At 48.3% G+C, this 21,361-nt stretch overlaps 2 protein-coding genes across 15 annotated transcripts in view; one reads left to right on the forward strand and one right to left on the reverse strand.

The window, feature by feature from the left end:
- The window catches only part of PRKAG2 (protein kinase AMP-activated non-catalytic subunit gamma 2), a 173,573-nt gene that overhangs the window by 60,397 nt on the left and 91,815 nt on the right, over positions 1-21,361 (reverse strand). The gene's annotated exons all lie outside the window — the stretch shown is intronic.
- On the forward strand, positions 362-15,715 carry LOC119936345 (jerky protein homolog-like). Of its 5 annotated transcripts, none has more exons than XM_038755926.1 (4): positions 362-539; positions 2,827-2,915; positions 3,029-3,256; positions 11,814-15,715. In XM_038755926.1, the coding sequence occupies exon 4, from the start codon at positions 11,824-11,826 to the stop codon at positions 13,411-13,413; it is 1,590 nt and encodes a 529-aa protein (XP_038611854.1). In that variant the 5' UTR covers positions 362-539; positions 2,827-2,915; positions 3,029-3,256; positions 11,814-11,823; the 3' UTR covers positions 13,414-15,715. The 5 variants fall into 5 exon arrangements, with proteins under 5 accessions (XP_038611854.1, XP_038611851.1, XP_038611853.1 ...); XM_038755925.1 differs by lacking the exons at positions 362-539; positions 3,029-3,256 and adding exons at positions 648-696; positions 1,925-1,988; XM_038755923.1 differs by lacking the exon at positions 3,029-3,256.

A 21,361-nucleotide genomic window follows, 5' to 3' on the forward strand; every position in this document is an offset into this window, starting at 1 on the left:
TTGTTCTCTGCCTCCCCCTTTTAGACTGGGAGCCCGCTGTTGGGTAGGGACTGTCTCTAGATGGTGCCAACTTGGGCTTCCCAAGCGCTTGGGACAGTGCTCTGCACCCAGTAAGCGCTCAATAAATACGATTGATTGATTGATTGATTGCCCCTCTCTGTTTCCCTACCCGAGCCTCCCCCCCGCTCCCCCGGGGCATCAGATCCCTTTGCCATGACCCCCTCGACGCCCCCGCTCCTACTCCTTCTAGGCCCGCCCCCCCTTTCCGCGCGATAAGTGGAACATTCCGGTTTGCTGCAGTCTCCCCTCACCGTTGGTCTCTACGGATGGGAAGGGGGGGGAGTTCGTGGTCCCTCCCCTTCTGATCCCCCCCCAATCGGGGAGGGGGCGGAGGAAAGGCCGAGGGGCCGGGGTCGCGTCTCCTCGCAGGCCTCTTCCGTCCTTCCGCCATCCCTCCTCCGTCCAACCGGGCCGAAAATTAGGGCCGCCGTGGGAGGAAAGAGCCCCTTCCCCCTCTGTCGGGCGGTTGGTACAGTCCGGTAGGTTCCCCTGCCCCGGGAGCAGGCGGCACCACCGTGGGGTCGCGGGGGGGGGGACGGGCCACGGTTGGACCAGAAGGGGGTGGCGGAGAAAGAAGCGCATAATCGCCACGAACGGGGAGGCGATGGACTCCCCTCAGGAGTGGGGAGGGGTTCAGTACGTAGCCGGGAACGGTTGTGTCCCCCCCCCCCCACCATTTCCGTTGGTCACAGCTGCCCCTCACGCCCCCTCCCCGCAACTCCGGGGCCTAATTGCTTCCCGAAGCCCTGCATGCCTCCCTGCCCAACCTCCATTTTCTGAGGCCGCAGTTTTCCAGCCTGTTGTCACAATTTAGGGGTGGGCCCCCATCCATAATAATAATAATAATAATAATAATAATAATAGCATTTGTTAAGCGCTATGTGCAGAGCACTGTTCTAAGCGCTGGGGGGGATACAAGGTGATCAAGGGGTCCCACGTGGGGCTCGCAGTCTTCACCCCCATTTTACAGATGAGGCCGCTGAGGCTCCGAGAAGTTAAGTGACTTGCCCAAGGTCACACAGCAGACACGTGGCGGAGTCGGGATTCGAACCCACGACCTCTGACTCCAAAGCCCGGGCTCTTTCCACTGAGCCACGCTGCTTCTACAGCCCGGGACCTCAAGGCGCCGCCGTGCCAATGGCTTGCAGAAGCCCAAATCAATCAATCAATCAATCGTATTTATTGAGCGCTTACTGTGTGCAGAGCACTGGACTAAGCGCTTGGGAAGTACAAGTTGGCAACATCTAGAGACAGTCCCTACCCAACAGTGGGCTCACCGGGGCTCTGCCTGCCAGCTTGCCATTTCTCCTCCACACCCGGAGCTGCAGTTACAGTGGGAGAGGGATCGATCAATCGTTTCTATCGAGCGCCTACTGTGTGCGGAGCACTGCACTAAGCGCTTGGGAGAGTACGGCATAACAGAGTCGGTAGACACATTCCCTGCCCACAGCGAGCTTACAGGCTGGAGGGGATAATGGGACCTGCATTTGGGGTGGGAGAGGACACCCATCAAGTAGTCAAGGCCCCCTGGGTTTTTTTTTTAAAGCCAATGTAGTACTATCCACTTTTGTGGGGTGGCATTCCTGGCCCCCACATCAACTCTACACAAGCTCCCTTTCCTGCTTCTCCCAAAGTCCCTCGTTAGGTCACTTCTCCCATTCACATCAGCAACCAAAGGGCCTTATTGGAAAGAGTACAAGAGGAAACTCCAAGTTTGTTCAATACGTTGGGAAGTTTGGGCACTGTCTCCCTCTCCTTCGTTGGGACGGGTGGAGTATGGCTGCCTGGAGAAAGACTTTTGACCTGGTTGTCTTAAGCAGCGGGTCATTTCTCATCATGCCTCACTTTCTCTTGGTTTGCAAAGGAGGAAGGGCGGTTCACACAGCCTTTTAATCATCAGGCATAATAGTGCTGGCTCCAAACAATAGGTAATTAAAACATCGCTCACACTTCCCACTTTAAAAAAAAAACTGGCTGGGGACAAACCACTGATTTCAGGATCCCAGAAATGTTGTTATACTGGCCTAGCATAGATAATTGAAAAGTGGCTATGACATCCACAATCGTATTCTTAATAGACAACAGCGTGGTTCAGGAACCAGTTCAAAGGAGTTAAGTCTATGAGCTCAATTTTCGCCTGAATTGCTCATTGGCATGTGCTGCTTTGCCACTGCCCTTAGGACAACCTACACTTCTGGGACAACAGTTCTTATTTAACATGTTGGTTAAACATGTTAGCAGGAACACATTCTACACAGAACAGATTTGCTTCTGCTATTAAAAATGGTCATAGTAGCAGTGTTTTAAGTGATTACTATGTGGGGTAGATAGACTATAATCAGGTCAGACACAGTCCCTGTCCCACATAAGGCTCTCAGCCTAAGGAGGAGGGAGAACAGGTACTGAATCCCCATTTTATACAGATGAGGATACTGATGCCCAGAGAAGTTGAGTGACGTGCCCTAGGCTACACTGTGGACAAGTGGCAAGAGCAGGGATCAGAATCACAATGCATAGTAGGGCCGTAAAAATAGTAGTTTGGTGTTGTGGCACCGGATTGGTCCTTCTGCATCTTTCGGTTGGTTAGCCTGGCAGTTACCTTGATTGGCAGCTGCTCTCAGAGGGTGCTGGGCATATCTGCATGCCTCTCATCCAGTCACCAGCCTTCCTGCTAGGGGCTGACTGCCAATTTAATGTGGCCGGGTGATGGGAATTGATGGGGATTCACCCATGGTCTCTAAAGCTTTGGCTGCCTCTTCCTAACAGGCAACGATCCTGAAGTACGTTGTTTTCGAGTGGCATCTTGTTCCTGCAGCCCCTCAGGTCCCAGAAACTTGTTTCTGAAGAAGTGCCAGGTAAATGGGTGTGTGTGTGTCTATGTGAGAGAGAGAGAGGGAGAGGGGTGTGAACGTGTGTGTGTGAATTAAAGTGGATAAATATTATCTTTTTTTCCTAAAATCTTAACTAGAAAAACTGCTCACCCAGAATAGGTGCCCTGCGTTGGAGAACTCAGAGTTACCACAGGGGCACTGGAGAATGTGATGGTTTAAAGGAGTGTTTCCATGAATCCAGGAGACCCAAGAACCCTGACTGTCAAGAGAAGTTCCACATGACTGTCCCACCGTTTAGTGATAACCAAGCTCCAAATCAGAGTTCCCTTTCTTACAAGGCCTCATGGGTCTCACAAGCTTCTCACGTGAGTCCCTTGTTAATAAAATTGTGTCAGAAGAAGCATGGCCCACAGGCCTCGGAGTCAGAAGAGCTGGGTTCTAATCCTGGCTCCTCTACCTGTCTGCTGTGTGGTCTTGGGCAAGCCACTTTACTTTTCTGGGCCTCAGTTATCTCATCTGTCAAATGGAGATTAAGACTGTGAGCCCCATGTGGGACATGAATTGTGTCCACCCTGATTAGCTTGTATCTACCCCAGCACTCAGTACAGTTCCTGGCACCACAGTAAGCACTTAACAAATACCATTAAAAAGCTATGATAATAATTGTGGTATTTAAGTGTTTACTATATGCCAAGCATTGTATTAAGTACTCGGCTAGATACAAATTAATCAGGCCCCACATGGGGCTCACCATCTACGTAGGAGGGAGAACATGTCTACATGTTTTGTTTTGTTGTCTGTCTCCCCCTTCTAGACTGTGAGCCTGTTGTTGGGTAGGGACCATCTCTATATGTTGCCGACCTGTACTTCCCAAGTGCTTAGTACAGTGCTCTGCACACAGTAAGCGCTTAATAAATATGATTGAATGAATGAAAGATATTGAATCCCCATTTTGCAGATGAGGGAACTGAGGCACAGAGAAGTGAAGTGATTGCCCTAGGTCACAAAGCAGAACGCAGGTCCTCTGACTCAATCAATCAGTGGTATTTACTGAGCGATTACTATGTGCAGAGCGTTCTACTAAGCGCTTGAGTTCAGTATAACAGAATTAGTAGACATGTCCCCTGTCCATAAGGAGTTTATAGTCCAGAGGGAAGTGGTAAGACACGTTCCCTGCCTACAAAGGCTTAGAAGTAGCAGACATGATCCTTGCCCTCATTGAGTTTACAATCTAGCCAGAGAGACAGACACTAAAATAATCTTGAAGCAGCTTAATTTAGCAAAAGGTTTTGAAATTGCACCTGGGTACAGAATACTGGAAAATGAAAAGAGGCTACAGGACAACTGAGTTATTAGTCGGGGCAAAATAACATCTTGTAAAAAAAAAAAATACCCCGTTTCACAGATTCTAACTTTAGAATGAGTTAAGGTTGTAACCCCGGCCACCCTTCATCCTAGTCATACCTCAGGGAAACAGAAAATATGGACCGCTGATATTCCTGGAGTGGGTAATAGGGTGTTTTGAAGAGGAGAGTTCTCCCTTCCCATTTCGATCAATAGTAGTTACCGTGTGCAGAGACTGCACTGTGCAGAGAAGCTGCGTGGCCTACTGGAAAGAGCATATGGGCCATAGATTCAGAGGACCTGGGTTCTAATGTGAGTTCTGCCATTTACCTGTTGTGTGACCTTGGGCAAGTCACTTCTCTGTACCTCTATTACTTCATCTGTAAAATGGGGGTTCAATACCTGTCTCTCTCCTACTTAGATTGTGAGCCCCACGTGGGGCCTGATGATCTTGTATCTACCCCAGCACTTAAGCACATACTATGTACCAAGCAATGTACTAACAAACACAGTTATTATTATTATTATTATTATTGAGCATGTGGGACAATACAGTAGAGTTGGAAAACTCAGTCCCTGCCCTCAGGGAGCTTACAAGTTTAGTGGTGGAGACAAAGCAAAAATAAATTAGAATGAAGAAGAAAATGGAAAGATGGGTATATGGGTAACTATTTCAAAAGTAGAGAATGTCACTATTTCAGTAAAAAACACTTGGTGGTTCCCCCCCGCCACCCCGCCCCATTAACTCTCTTGAAGAGTGAATATGTGGGTAACTACTTAAATAGTAGAGAATGTCACTATTAAAGTCAAAAAGAGTGGGTAACTGAATCGATTTGTGCTCTTCGATGCACCATGGTCTCTGTGTGCTAGACTGGGAGAGAGGCTTTTTAAAATCCGAAGGGATTTTAAAGTCACCTCATGTTGAAATAATTAAGAGAACTGGTTTTATTACAAGTAATGCAGAGCTAGGAGACTTTATTAAATGTTCGTAAAGCACTGGATCCTCAAAAGGAAATGATGCAAGTGTCATAATGTACTCTTGTAGTTGGGAGAGATTTTTTTTTAATTTTCCTTTCTTAGCAGCTGAAACAAAATGAGAACAATTTCTCTCTTTGTAAAGAAGACAAATTTGAGACTGTCCATTAAACTTTAGAAAGTCAATTCCCAAATACGTTGGCCATTCCATTTTATTATGAGAAGAAGCAAGGGGCCTTCTTAGATGGATTCAGCCTTCCTCAATTCAGTTCCTTCTGAATTTGCATTGCTGAGTCTAGCAGACCCATCCAAAGGCAGAATTTTATGGGATTTTTCCTCTTGGGATCCCTGTTCTTCTTTTGCAGCTGACAGCTCTCCTGCTATTCATTTTGTCAGTTCTGGGGCTTCAGGAAAACTCCAATATGCTTAATGAGGATGAGCCCCACTGAACCCTCAGGCAATCAATATTGTTTATGGAGTGCCTGCTGTGTGCAGAGCACTGTATACTGACTGCTTGGGAGAGTATAATAGTGGTAGTGTAAACGATCCCTGACCTCGAGGAACTTCAAATCTGACAGAGACAGATGCTTAGAACAGCGCTTGGCACATAATAAGCGTGTAACAAATAACATAATTACAAGATAAGTTACAGATAAAATGATTTTTTACTGTGTCTAAAGTAAGAGACTTGTCTGGGGTTGCAAACATGCAGATTTGGGCCAGAAAATCAATTTTTTTTTTTGATAGCATGTAAAGCTGATAAGTCCTGTAGACTGTAAGCTTGTTTTGGGCAGGGAACTTGTCCACTAATTCTGTTATATTGTATGATCCCAAGCGCATAGTACAGTGCTCTGCACATAGTAAGTGTTCAGTAAATACCATTGATTGATTGATAATTGATGGACTAAAGTACAACACCCTCACCCCTGCTACAGTGAAGGGAAACCACAGAGTATTTGCTGGAAGCTTTTTTCACACACTTAGCTATGAGATTTTAGCTGGGGGCAGATTGAAGTAACTAACCAAAACATAATGCTCTCTTATTCCATAAACTACTGTATAAACAACCATCTGACAAAACAAGCTTACTCTTGAGGTAGAACTGTCACTGTTCCAATAATGTGGGTGTTTGTGTACCACACTTGAGTTTTTGATCTTATTCAAGAAGACCTATGAAAGCTCTAGTTCGTAGTGATCATCATGGTGATGACCTAGTTATAAAAGTCCTATAATCCACAAGCATTTACAGGTGCCTACTTTGGAACCATTTGTAGAACAATTGTGGCCTTAGCCCAGGCTTTGTCTGACAGACTTCAGTTCAAAATCATTTTTTTTATAGGTGGTGACCATTGAAAAAGAATGGCACCAAGTTAATCCCCATCAAAAGTGAAGGTCTTATGGCAACAGACTCTTTGGGGGGAACAAGTAAATGGAGCTTGACAGGATAAAGGAGGTGACGAACATGAATAAATAAAAACTCAAGAGCTTCTGGAAGGGGGACTATTAACTCTGCTTTCTTTAATCGCTCTAATGCTTTATGGACTTCCAATATTTTGTGCTGCTTCCTTAAACTTACCCTGCTGGAACACTGGCAATTTTTCAAGACGGCCTTAAGCATCACACTGAGAAGCTGTAAATCAAAAGGGCCTGCTCTCATTCCTTGCCCCACTCTTTTCCGCCTACCAAACTCTTAAAGCTTCAGAGCAAAATCATTACTACGGCAATAACTGGGCCTCTCTTGACGGTGCTGGTCAAGCGCTTAGTACAGTGCTCAGAACACAGTAAGCGCTCTATAAATACGATTGATGATGACGATGAACGGCAATAGAGGACTCTGGGAGAGATACCGATCCGGCCAGTATGGTTACGAACCATAAAGAGGATGCGTTTAGAAACCATCAGGGTGAAAATTATTACTATTATTATTATTATTAGTTCACTGCGGGCAAGCGATCTACAGTTAACTCAATTACCTGTGTTAATGGGGAGCCTGGAAGAGAGTCAAGTTAAAAATGCCCGGGCCAGAGTACACGTCCAAATGCGATTAACGGATCCACAGAGTCAGATAATACAAAAGCCTCATTGTAGCCAGCAACCTCAACTTCCTTCCCACTCCAGCTGTTTTGAAGAGCAGCTTGGAGCCACACTTAACAGCTTTTCACAGCCCTATCTTGTGTCCTAGTAGAAATGCTGACGTAGTGAGAAATGTCCCACTAGCAGTTCGGGATGGGGGTGGGGTAGTGGTAGGAGAAATCCCATAAATGGAGGAAAAAGTATCATCTAGTGCCCTTGACAGAGAGGCTGCAGTATGACCCTGAGATTAACAAGAGTCTGGCTGACTGGACCCAACATTCAGAGAAGCAGTGCGGCCTAATGGAAAGAGCCCAGACCTGGGTTCCAGTTCCGGCTCAGCCACTTGCCTGCTGGGTGACCTTGGGCCGGTCATTTCAGCTTTCTGGGCCTCGGTTCCCTTCTGTATAAAATCTGCTTTCCGTCTGATACAGACTGCAAAGTTCCACCGTGGGACAGAGACTGTGTCTGAGCTGATTCACTAGCATTTACCCCAGTGCTTAGAAAGGTGCGTAACACACGGTTAAAAGCCTCATAAATACCTCAGAAACAATCGAAAGCTCTGCCTATAAGAGTGTTTGTAATGAATTGGGCCACTGCCCGGCCAGAGGGGATGATGGAAACCAGCAGGCCGGACTGAGGACAGGAAGTGGAGAGCTAATCTATGGTGGATGAGGGGGCTGGAACCCTCACGGCTTTCCTCCCCAGAGTAATAAATACTGTCAATACTCAATACTATCAATAATCAATAATAATAATAATGGCATTTGTTAAGTGCTTACTGTGTGCAGAGCACTGTGATCAAGGTGATCAAGTTGTCCCACGTGGGGCTCACAGTCTTAATTCCCATTTTACAGATGAGGTAGCTGAGGCTCAGGGAAGTTAAGTGACTTGCCCAAGGTCACACAGCCGACGTGGCGGAGTCGGGATTCAAACCCATGACCTCTGACTCCAAAGCCCGTGCTCTTTCCACTGAGCCATGCTGCTTCTCTGATAATAATACATACTATCAATCAATCAATGGTACTTAGTGAGCGAACTACTACAGGGTTACAGCTTTGCCTTAGGCCTGTCAGCTGCAACAGAGATTGGCTGCAAGGATCCTCGAGTCCTTCCATGGTATTTATTGTACGCGTTCAGAGCACTGTACTAAACGCTTGGGAGAGGACAAGACTATAGAGTTGGTGGCCATGCTCCACGCCCGATCTTGGGCATCAGGGCCCTGGTGATCATGCAGGAGGAGTGACCCATGTTCAGGCTAGGTGACCGACACAACCAGAAAAGGATATGAAAAGGATATGAGAAGGCCGGCTGAATCCATCTGAATTTTTTTTAATGGTATTTTTTAAGTGCTTACTATGTGTCAGGCACTGCTCTAAGTGCTGGGGCAGATACCAGTTAATCAGGCTGGATTCAGTCCCTGTCTCACAGTCTGAAGTAGGAAGGAGAACAGGAATTGGATCCCCATTTGGCAGTTGATGACACTGAGGCACAGAGAAGTGAAGTGACTTGCCCCAGGTGTCACAGCAGGCATGTGGCAGAATCAGGATTAGAACCCAGGTCCTCTGGCTCCTAGGCCCATGCCTGATCCACCAGGCCACGCTGCTTCATCCATCTAGGTATCCTAACATATAAATAACACATTTCTGATTTGGTCTTTGGGGACTCTTATGGCCTACAGCAGAAAACACTCAATTATATATTATAAATTATTTATATTAATGTCTGTCTCCCCCTCTAGGCTCTAAGGTCATGATGGGCTGGGAATGTGTCTACCACCTCTGCTGTGTCGTACTCTCCTAAGTTCTTAGTACAGTGTGTGCATACAGGAAGCGCTCAGTAAATACCACCGGTGATACTGGTGATGACCTCCTAGATTCTGGTCCACTTGAACTCCCCCAAGTGAGCTTTCACAATAGCTACTGCAATCAGTGTTACACTTGGGGATTATGAGGTCAGCAACTTTTTGGGTCATGGACCCAGCTGGGCCAGCCCAACTAAAAGGAAATAAATGGACCAGTATTTCCCATCTGCCTCCCACTGGAAAGAGGCTTAGGCCAGCTTGAAATGTGGATTCTTGGGCGTTTTTTTTGTTTTACCTTGGGTCACTTGAGGCCCTGCAGAATACAATTTCATGCCGAGGGATGGAAGGTTCATTTCCTGTTAATAAAGTTCAGAAGGAGGTGGGGGAAAGGGGAAGGGAGGTCGGACATAAAACTCCGCTGCTTTCAAAGGTCAGAATGTCAGCCGTCCTTTGCCATCGGTCATGCTGTTGGTCAGGAATTGGCATCAGCATTAGTGACCGAATCGTCTTCATCGGACCTTGAAAGCTGGACATCTGTCACTCTCTTGGGCATTCCTCAGGAAGAAACACCCGCTGTACCTTTGCTGAGAAGTGCTTTCAAGAATCAGTGTGGCCTAGAGGAAAATCTCCAGTGGCTACCGATCAATCTGCACATCAGGCAGAAACTCCTCACCCTGGGCTTCAAGGCTCTCCATCACCTCGCCCCCTCCTACCTCACCTCCCTTCTCTCCTTCTACTGCCCAGCCCGCAACCTCCGCTCCTCCACCGCTAATCTCCTCACTGTACCTCGCTCTCGCCTGTCCCGCCGTCGACCCCCGGCCCACGTCATCCCCCGGGCCTGGAATGCCCCCAATCCCTCTGCCCCTCTGCCAAGCTAGCTCTCTTCCTCCCTTCAAGGCCCTGCTGAGAGCTCACCTCCTCCAGGAGGCCTTCCCAGACTGAGCCCCTTCCTTCCTCTCCCCCTCGTCCCCCTCTCCATCCCCCCCATCTTACCTCCTTCCCTTCCCCACAGCACCTGTATATATGTATATATGGTTGTACATATTTATTACTCTATTTATTTATTTATTTTACTTGTACATTTCTATCCTATTTATTTTATTTTGTTGGTATGTTTGGTTCTGTTCTCTGCCTCCCCCTTTTAGACTGTGAGCCCACTGTTGGGTAGGGACTGTCTCTATGTGTTGCCAATTTGTACTTCCCAAGCGCTTAGTACAGTGCTCTGCACATAGTAAGCGCTCAATAAATACGATTGATTGATTGATTGATTGATGGAGCCCGGACCTGGGTTCTAACTCTGGCACTGCCACTTTTCTGCTGTGTGCCCTCGGACAAGTCACTTCATTTCTCTGGGCCTCAGTTACCTCATCTGTCATATGGAGATCAAGACTGTGAGCCCCATGTGTGTCCCACACGATTAACTCATATCTACCCCAGTGCTTAGTACAGTACCTGGCACATGGTAAGCATTTAACAAATACCATTAAAAAAAAGTATAAAAGGAGCCCTATCTCTTCTACCCCCACTAGACTGTAAGCTCATTATGGGCAGGGAATGTGTCTATTGTAATATTGTACTCTCCCAAGCGCTTAGTACAGTGCTCTGCCCATAGTGAGCGCTCAATAAATACAGTTGACTCCACCTCCCCCCACACACATAGACTTCTGCCCTTTCACTGCCACCTGGTGACTGAGTTGGCAGAGGAAAATCTCAGCAAACTGCCAACCTTACAGCCACCTACCCCACTCAATCTATATACTTCACGCTGCTGCCTGGATCATCTTTGTGCAGAAACACTCTGGGCATGTTACTCCCCTCCTCAAAAATCTCCAGTGGCTACCAATCAACCTACGCATCAGGCAAAAACTCCTCATGCTCGACTCCTCACGCCCTCCTACCTCACCTCCCTTCTTTCCTTCTCCAGCCCAGCCCGCACCCTCCGCTCCTCTGTCGCTAACCTCCTCACTGTGCCTTGTTCTCGCCTGTCCCGTCGTCGACCCCTGGCCAGGAATGCCCTCCCTCTGCACATCCGCCAAGCGAGCTCTCTTCCTCCCTTCAAAGCCCTGAGAGCTCACCTCCCCCAGGAGGCCTTCCCGGACTGAGCCCCCTCCCCATCCCCCCCCGCCCTACCTCCTTCCCCTCCCCACAGCACCTGTATATATATTTGTACAGATTTATTACTCTATTTTACTTATACATATTTACTGTTCTTTTTATTTTGTTAATATGTTTTGTTTTGTTGTCCGTCTCCCCCTTCTAGACTGTGAGCCCGCTGTTGGGTAGGGACTGTCTCTATATGTTGCCAACTTGTACTTTCCAAGCACTTAGTGCTCTGCACACAGTAAGCGCTCAATAAATATGATTGAATGAATGAATGAACTGTTCCTTCTCCCTCCTAAGATCACTGAATGTTTGGTTGATAAACCCCAATGAAGAGGGTAGACTGACAAACTTCAAAGTAACTGTATCCATGGGTGCACTGCCTGGGTTATTTGTTATTCTACTCTTCCTATTTCCCCTAATCCTTAGTCTACCTTAACACGGGTCTCCCTGACAGCTCCTTATATTGTTCTACCCCAAGCGCTTAGTACAGTGCTGTGTATACAGTAAGCGCTCAATAAATACCATCGACTGATTGTAGCTACCCGACAGAGGCCTTCAAAAATGCTATGGTTAAATGGGTTTAGAGAGAGCCCTTCATTTTTTCTTTCTTTCCCTGGTATTTACAGCACTTTGGCCATGGCAGCGATGAAACGCAAGCGTGTCGTGTTGACGATCCAGGAGAAGCTGGAAATCATTGAGAAGCTGGAAAAGGGCGGCAACACGAGGCAGCTGTCCATAATGTACGGGATCGGCGAACAGACAGTCCGCGACTTAAAGAAACGGAAGGCCCAGCTGCTCTCGTACGCCAACAGCTCCGGCTCGGCCACCCTGTTGGCCAGGCGTAAATCCATGAAGCAGTCAACGTACAAGGAACTGGACCGAGCCATGTTGGAGTGGTTCAACCAGCAGCGTGCCGAAGGGACTCCCGTATCTGGAATCATCTGCGCCAAGCAGGCGAAGGCATTCTTCAACGCCCTGGGCATGGAGGGTGACTTCAACGCCTCGACGGGGTGGCTCACCCGGTTTAAGCAGCGGCACGGCATCCGGGAGCTGAACTACCAGGGCGAGAAGTCCAACGGGGACCGGTCGGCCGCGGCCGACTTCCGCGAAGATTTCGAGGAGTTCACCGAGAGCGAGCACCTGCAGCCCGAGCAGATCTACAACGCGGACGAGACCGGGCTGTACTGGAAGTCGTTGCCGGCCAGGACCCTGGCCTTTGAGAATGAACGGCCCGTTGCGGTCCACAAGCTGAGCAGGGAGAGGCTGACGGTCCTGTGCTGCGTCAACGCCACAGGCTCCCACAAGCTGAAGCTGTGCCTGGTGGGCAAGGCCGAGCACCTCCGCCTGCTCCGAGAGGCCAATCCGCTCGACGGGTCCGTAGACTGCTTCAGCCACAAGGAAGCGTGGATGGACTGCTCCATCTTCAAAGAGTGGTTCGACAAGAAATTCGTCCCGCAGGTCCGGGAGCACCTGCGCTCCAAGGGCCTGCCCGAGCGGGCCGTCCTGCTGCTCGACTACGCCCCGTCCAAGCCCAACGAGGGGCTTCTCAAGTCCGAGGACGGCAACATCTTCGTCAAGTACCTGCCGCCCAACGTGGCGGCCCTCATTCAGCCCATGGACCAGGGGGTGATCGCCTGCATGAAGAGACACTACCGGACGGGGTTGTTACGGAAACACATGCAGGAAGGACGTGACATCAAGTCATTCTGGAATAACCTGACGGCCCAGGACGCCATCACGGAAGCCACCAGGGCCTGGAACCTGGTGAAGCCCGTGACCATCATCAGGTCGTGGCGCAAGATCATCACCGACCCGGACGACGAAGGGATCTCCACCGCTGTTGCCGGTCTGGGGGCGGTGGGTGGGCCGCCGTCCAGGGGTCCCAGAAAGGCCGGCTCCGCGACCCGAGAGGAGGGGAGAGGGGCCGGGTACCGCACGGTGGGCGGCCAGCTGCTCCGGGCCGAGGAGATCGTGTCCCGCACCCAGGAAATCAAGGTGGAGCTGAACGAGAGTGACGGGGAGGAGCGGGAGCTTGGCCCCGAGGGGCACGTTAGCCACAGTGCCGCGCTGAACTACGTGGAGATCCTGTTGGACTATTTGGAGCAGCAGGATGACGCTCTGATGACTGATAAGCTTGTTCTCCACCGGCTGCGCACCAACATCAGGAAGAAGGAGAGCCAGTCCATGGAGAGGGCGGCCATGACGGATTTCTTGGCCAGCGAGTAGAGGCACGGCCCGGGCCGTCCGACTCGAGACGCGAGTCGATATTTATGACCTCCTCCCCCGTGTGCTTTTATGGAAAGTAAACCTACTACGTGTGTCCCGGTAGCCCAGTTTCCTCGGTGCAGTGTAATCCGTTTCAAATCAACTCGGTTGGCTGCGGTACAGTTTTTGGTAGGCCTTCCTCGGAGTCCTTTTTGCTTTATCTGGGCTAGGTGTTCCGAATGGACGTCTCGAGCCGGGGGCCTGGGCTGAGGAATCGAGGACGTACTCCTCCAGACCAGAGGGGTTACTAAGCCAGGTGAGGCTGCTGATGCTTTGGAAAGTGGGATCCTTCTAGTCAGAGCGGCCTTGGAGAAGTTGTGGGGAAGCAGCTACCCCTCCAAAGACCGGCTGACATGCAACACGTAATGCTCTCTGGTTAGGGCCGGGTGGGGGAAATAGGAAAAAAAAAAAGGCAGGTAGAGGCTGGCCAGGCTCAAATTCAACAGAAAAACTCTTCACAAAAAACAGACTAAATGAACCAACGATGTTGGCACTGTTATGTGGGCGTGGATACGTGAGCCTGAGTGACGCGTGAAAGGAGGAAGTCATCCCTCCATCACTCTCACATTCACCGGGCCCTCGGGAGAGTTCCGTTTCTCCTCCCGACCACCGCACCTTATAGAGGTGTAGAGAATCCGGAGAGGATGCTGAAAAGGGGACAGAAGGGAATGGGAGAAAGTAGGTCTATGAAGAGGGGGAGTGGCGGGGTTGGGATCGCCAAGCCCGCAGGGTTGAGTCCCTCAAGGACGGGAAAGGTTGATTTGAGAAAGACGGTTGACTGGTTTTCCAAATCCACCTAGTTCCAGACGATAAGGAGGGGCTGCAGTTCATTGGGAGAGAGCTCAGTTGGACGTGAGGAACAGCTTATTGACTAAGAGGAAAAAACAGGCCAGTAGGAGAGGCCGTGGGAGCTTATGTCCCTGGCGGCCTCTCAAGACCCGACTGATGAGCCTTGTACCTGAGACGCTGGGGCCGAAGACTTGTGCAGAGGAACTGATTCTAGTGCTAGGGGTTTGCACGGAGGAACTGATTCTAGTGCTTAGAGATTTGTGTGGTGCAACTCATGCTCTCTCGCTCCTGCTCCTCGTGTTACCACCAGGGCATGGGGAGCAGTGAGAAATGAAGCAGAGGAAAAGCTTCCATCTGTTCTGGGTAGTTTAGTCTCTCACTTGCCTCGAGGCAGAGGGCTGGACTGGCTGAGCTCTTGAAGTCCCTCTCCAGCTCTTTCATCCATTCATTCAATCGTATTTATTGAGCACTTACTGTGTGCAGAGCACCGTACTAAGCGCTTGGGAAGTACAAGTTGGATTCTCTCTGTCCTTCTCATGCGCCTACCTTTATTTCTGCTCTACCACACTGCTTAGATTGTTGTAGCCACAGAGCTCAGCCTGTTCTTCCCTCTCCCAGTCTGGACATCAGGGTGGCCAGCTGAGTCACAAGCTCCACCCGGGGACCCTCTGGCTAAACTTTACCATCTTAGGAGACAGAGGATAATTACTTCTGTTGACCATTCGTTTCTCAAATATTGGCGATTTTTGACAATGCCGATTATTAACAACTGATGTCTTAGCCTAGTCAAAGGAACACCCCAACATTGCTGCATATACTAAATAACTAGCACACCCCTGAATTTAGCTGTGTATATGCCCAGCACAAGTAACAATATGTGCTGAGCACCTAATGCTGGGCTTATTTATTTTTCTACCTGTACCTCCAGAAGAGAGAGGGAGTGAGAAAAAGACAGGCACTGAACTACAGCAGGTGTTGTGAAGACACAAGATCACTGGGGTGGGGTGTGTGTGTGTGTGTCTGTCTGTCTGTCTTTTGGGGCAAGAGACAGCACCTCCTCACCCACCAAAGGGAATCCCTTTTTTCAGACCGTTCCCTCCATATAAAGGGCAGGAGGGACTGAAGATATTTTCAGTCTTCTCCCTGAAGCCCACTGAGGAAAGTTGGTGTATGAATTTTTATTTAGTAAGAGTGATTCTAAAAGAAAGAAGTTTCTTCTCTTCCCCTTGGCAGCATTTTAGACCCTCGAGTAATGAAACAGCCTAGGAAGGGGTGATAATGAAGAGTCTTACATAGCATTGGGGCAGACTAGATGATTCTGATGGAACAGCTCTCTGAAAGTCCAAAGCCCTGCAAATGTCCCTCAGCTGCTGAAAGCCACAAGTGAGCACCAGTGAGGTAGAGTAGGTTATAATTATAGTATCTGTTAAGCGCTTACTGTATACCAGGCACTGTACTAAGCACTGGGGAAGATACAAGCTAATTGGGCTGTCCCTGTCCCACATGGGGCTCACAGTCGTAATCCCCATTTTACAGATGAGGAAGTGGAGGTACAGAGAAGAAGTGACTTACCCAAGGTCTCACAGCACACAAGTGGCAGAGCTAGGATTAGAACCCAGGTCCTTCTGATGTCCAGGTCTGAGCTCAGTCCACTAGGCCATGCTGCCTCATGCTCTTTTCCTTTTTTCCTGTCTGTCTTATCATGGTGTATTGCATTTTCCCAAGCACTTAGTACAGTGCTCTGTACACAGTAAGTGCTCAATAAATACGAATGAATGAATGAGTGAATCTACTCTCTTCACCTGACCTTGGAAGGGCAAGATGGGAGTGGTGGGGAATGGGCTTCAGAAAGAGAGTGTGGCTTAAAGCCACTGTGGCCATCCAGGAACTGAAGACTGCCCCAAATAAAGTATCCTAATCCTCAACAAATAATAATAATAATTATGGTGTGCACTAAGCGCTTACTATGTGTCCAAGCACTAGGGTAGATACAAGTTAATCAGGTTGGACACTGTTCCTGTCCCACGTGGGGATCAGAGTCTAAGTAGGAGGGAGAACAGATACTTCCGTCCCCATTTTACAGATGAGGAAATGGAGGCCCCAAAGAAGCAAAGTGACTCGCCCAAGGTCTTGCAGCAGGCAAGTGGCAGAGCCAGGATTAGAACCCAGGTCCTCGGACTCTCGGGTCTGTGCTCTTTCTACTAGGCCACGCTGCTCTAATACTTTGATTTGGAACCTGTGGTAACAGTCTGATCCAAAGTACTTTATCCATGTGGCTTTTCTGCTTTTGATGTCAGGAATTGACTCCCAGCTATTAGTATTGTAGTCGCCAGGTCTTGTAACATGTTTTCTGTTGTCTGCTGTTGTTAATCGACTGAGCATTCTGCATCCTATACTTTAAATAGTCTAACATGCTAGCATTTAATGCTGTATGACTACTTTTTCCCGGGGCCTTTGTTAAAAAAAAAACCCAAAAACCACAGAATAAAAGATGTCTATTTCATGAAGCTACTTCCATGAACAAAGTGTGTAAATAAAAAGGGAACCAATCTTTTTCAGTGCTTTTGAGGGTTTTGAAAAAGTTGCTCCTAGGGGAAGAACAACCTGAATAGCCAGCTTAAAGGCAATTGAGACTGGATAAGGAGCTTTCTCCATTTTATTCAAGGTAGTACACCAGCTGCTAGAGATTGCCCAGATTTTCAGCCATTCTGAGAACCTTGGTAGGATCTGGCCTTAGTTCAGACAGAAGCGTCATCGAAAAGAACTGATAAATCACATTAGAACTTTGCCTGAACAGCGCCTTAGAGCAGACGCTTATAGAAAGCTTCTCTGTTTCCACAAATAAACACACCTCAGCATTTGCCAGCCTTGAAACGGGCAGCTTTCCTTCCCCGAACAAGATTCAAAACACCACCACTTTTAAGGCTCCGCATGGTTTGGCAACAAATGTAAAGACTGTTGCCGTCACGGAGCTCTGCCTGAACGTTCAACTTGAACATTACCGGAGAAGTCAGAGGGATCATTCATTGACAGGTGTTTGGTCCCTTTCACACAACTGTCAAAGGAGGTTTATCCTAAACCGTTCCACCGTTCCCAGAGCTAATTTCATCAGGAGACGATAGCGGCGCTCAGGTTCAAGCTGCAGTGGTAAAAGTGGCCCTTCCTTTGGCAATAAAATTTAATGCTTTATTAAAGTACATTGGGAGCGGGGAAAGAGATACTGATTCTTACAACCGAATGACTTGAAGAATCCCTAGGAAAGAATTCCTTTCTAAATGCAAACTGATGCAATCCCTTCTTGGATGCTTGAGTTGTTACAAGTGGTCAGTTTTTCTCCAATTTTAAATTTCTCTCAGGTGCTCTGCAGGCTTTTGCACAACTGGGCTGTTGTCTACAGAATGCGCTAAGGTAGCATTCTGTCCGGTTCATTTAAAAGGGATTCATTTAAATTGCAGCTGTGATTTTGACTTTCAATATCTCTGACCTCAACAGCGACAGGACCTTGGGGCCTGGGACTGAGTCTTATTCACAGTTGTGGTCTTTTTAAGCGCTTACTATGTGCCAAGCACTGTTGTAAGTACTGGGGTAGATACAAGGTTATCAGGTTGGACACAGTCACTGTCCCTGTCCTACACAGGGCTAACAGTCAGTCTGAATCCCATTTTAGAGATGAGGCCACAGAGGCACAGGGAAGTGAAGTGACTTCCCCAAGGTCAGGGGGCAGAGCCTGGACTAGAACCCACGTCTTATGATTCCAAGGCCTGTGCTCTTTCCACTAGGCTACGCTGCTTCCCAATTCATCCTACAGTGTGTTCTTCATTGGTGTTTGATACAGTGCTTTGCACAAAGTAATAAATACCACCAAATGATGAAGGGACTAAATTAGGAAGCTGGCTCTCCATGCAGAATCACCAACTTTTTCTTTCTCCTCCCTTGAAATAAAAATTCACGGTGAAGTCAGGACACGGTTGGCTTAAGCAGACACAATCTCCCTCCTCCTGCCAATTCCAAAAGTTGCTGCTAAGGGAAGAACCACCTGAATAGCCAGCCTAAAGGCAAATGATACTGGATAAGCCACTTTCTCCATTTTACTCAAGGTAGTACATCAGTCGTGGGGCCGAGAGGGGGGATGAACAGGGAGCAAGTCAAGGTGATGCAGAAGACCGTGGGAGAAGAGGAAAGGAGGGCTTAGTCAGGGAAGGCCTCTTGGAAGAGATTGCCTAAGACAGACAATACCACCACTTCTCTACCTGACTACTTTTTTTCCCCCAAAAGCAGCAAGGGGACTGTAAACCATGAAATGCTCCATGCATGTCTTCTATAGAAATAAATTATTTTACTTTTAGTGTGCACTTTGTTAAGCACTTACTATGCATCAAGCACTAAGTGCTGGAGTATGCAGAAGTTAATCATATTGTTAGGCTTTCCTGTGGATGAATATATTGAAATGAGGCACCTTTTCTGACAGGTGAGAGGCAGTCCCCAACATACACACTTACTCATCTGTACATTCAATTAATTTTTGGGGGAGGTATTTGTTAAGCATTTACTATCTCCCAGGCACTGTACCAAGCGCTAATCAGATTGGACACAGCCCCTGTCCCATATAGGGCTCACATTCTTAAGCCCAATTATATAGATGAGGTAACTGAGGTACAAAAAAGTGAAGTGACTTGCCCAAGGTCACACAGCAGACAAATGGTAGAGCTTGGATTAGAACCCAGGTCCTTCTGACTCCAGGCCCATACTCTATCTACTAGGTCCCGCTGCTTTTCTAATTATTTATAATTATTCTAATTATTAATTCTTCACTTTGATTACTCTGTAAATAGGACTCCATCCCATTAGCGTGTAAACTTGTGCGCAGGGAATCCAACACTGGCTTGTTTTGAACTTCCCAATTGATCAGTGGTATTTATTGAGTGCTTACTCTGTGCAAAGCACTATACTAAGTACTTGGTAGAGAAGCAGCGTGGCTCAGTGGAAAAGAGCACAGGCTTTGGAGTCAGAGGTCATGGGTTCAAATCCCGACTGCCGATTGTCAGCTGTGTGACTTTGCGCAAGTCACTTAACTTCTCTGGGCCTCAGTTACCTCATCTGTAAAATGGGGATTAAGACTGTGAGCTCCACGTGGGACAACCTGATAACCTTGTAACCTCCCTAGCACTTAGAACAGTGCTTTGCACATAGTAAGTGCTTAATAAATGCCATCATTATTATTATTATTACTTGGGAAAGTACAATATTTCAGAGTAGGCAGACAAGTTCCCTGACCACGGTGAGATTACTGTTTAGTGGGGGAGCTAGGCATTGATATAAATATATAATTTATAGATATATACATATGCGTTTTGAGGCTGAGGGTGGGTGAATACCAAATGTCCAAACGGCACAGATCGAAGGGCACAGAAAGGAGAGGGAGCTGGGAAAGAGAGGGTTTAAGCGGGGAAGGCCTCTTGGAGGAGATGTGACCATAAGGATTGAAGGTGGGGAGAGTGGGTGGTCTGGCATATTTGGAGGGGAGGGAGTTCCAGCCCATTTGGAGGACATGGGAAAGGGACTGATGGCAAGACAGACGAGCCTGGGGCACGGTGAGCAAACTGGCGCTGAAGGAGCAACGTGTGCGGGCTGGGCTTAGTGCTTAAAACAGTGCATCACTCACAGTGGGTACTCAATAAATACTACTGCTTCGACTACTTCTATACCAGAGTGGATCTAGGCAGATTCCAGCAGATCAACATCTAAACTATCTCGAGAATGGATGGTTCTCTATTCCCTTCCCTACCTTCCTCCCCTGTCCTAACAACCTTCCAGAGCGAGGAAGGCCACAGCGTGGTTCATGTTCCAATGCTGGACAAAAATTTCCTCCAACTGTTATTTCAAATCCCTTCCCAAGGAAGGTCAACATCAGGGCCGTGGATCCTATCTTCTGCTTTAACTGAAACTCTTCTTGGCCGCTGCCCAATTCCCTTGTCTGGGACCAAATTTCTCTCAGGCTTTAGGCCTGCGAGCCTGTCTAAATTTCTGTCACTGGGCCTGAAATCTCATTTGTCCTGCATGGTGGAGGGCCGGCGGGATGGATGGCTTCAGGCAATCTGCTCGACACTGCTCTTGGCATTTGTATGAGCCAGACGTTTTAACTTCCATAAGCTTAAGCTGCGAGGGCTTCATATGTACTTATGAAGGTTAAGGAGAGGGAACATTGTGATCAGCTGCCTAGACTGTAAGCTCATCATGGGCAGGGAATGTGTTTATTGTTCTACTGTACTCTCCCAAGTGCTTGGTACAGTGCTCTGCACACAGTAAGTGCTCAATAAATCTGATTGACTGACTGATGTGGTCCTTCTCATTTCTGGTTCCCCGAGGGAGCCTCAACCCAGCTAACTCCTTGGGTGCCGTACACCCAAATTGAACAGGGGCTACAAGCGTGGAGAATGGACATCTCGGTGCAATTTTGAGTCGTCTTTATCATCTGAATTCAAGCTTCAGCTGACTCTGCCAAACTGAGAGCAGCGGGAAGGGTGGGCCAACTTTCCCCTGACAGAATGGAATTCTATCCCAGAGCTGGAAGGGGCCCGGAGAGATCAGGTTCCTGTTGCTCCAGGTGTGGCCGTCTTTGACCCGAGCACTGGGGACACGGGTAGGGAAAGGGAGGCACTACGTCCTGCCTTTTTGATTTGATTTTTGTTGCTGAATCTGAGGTAAATTTTCCCAAAGATGGGGTGGTAGGTGTTTGCTCTCGGGACAGACTGCCAGGCAACCGGCCAGATCAACCAGAGAAGCAGTGTGGCCTAGTGGATAGAGCCCGGGCCCAGGAGTAAGAAGTGGGTTCTCATCCTAGCTCCACCACTTGTCTGCTGTATGTGACCTAGGGCGAGTCACTTCACTTCTCTGGGCCTCAATGATCTCATCTGCAAAATGGGGAATACAACTGGGAGCCCCATGTCCAATCTAATTAGCTTGTATCTACTCCAGCACGCAGTACACTGACTGAAACATAGTAAATACTTCACAAATACATTCAATTAAAAAAAAATCAATGTGTCCCAAAGAGGCTGGGACAAGTGTCCCAAGGAGTGGGGAGGTGAGAGGGGTGGTCTGCAGAAGCATAAATCTGCCC

The sequence above is a fragment of the Tachyglossus aculeatus genome, chromosome 13 (genome assembly GCF_015852505.1).
Source record: "Tachyglossus aculeatus isolate mTacAcu1 chromosome 13, mTacAcu1.pri, whole genome shotgun sequence".
Taxonomy (NCBI): domain Eukaryota; kingdom Metazoa; phylum Chordata; class Mammalia; order Monotremata; family Tachyglossidae; genus Tachyglossus; species Tachyglossus aculeatus.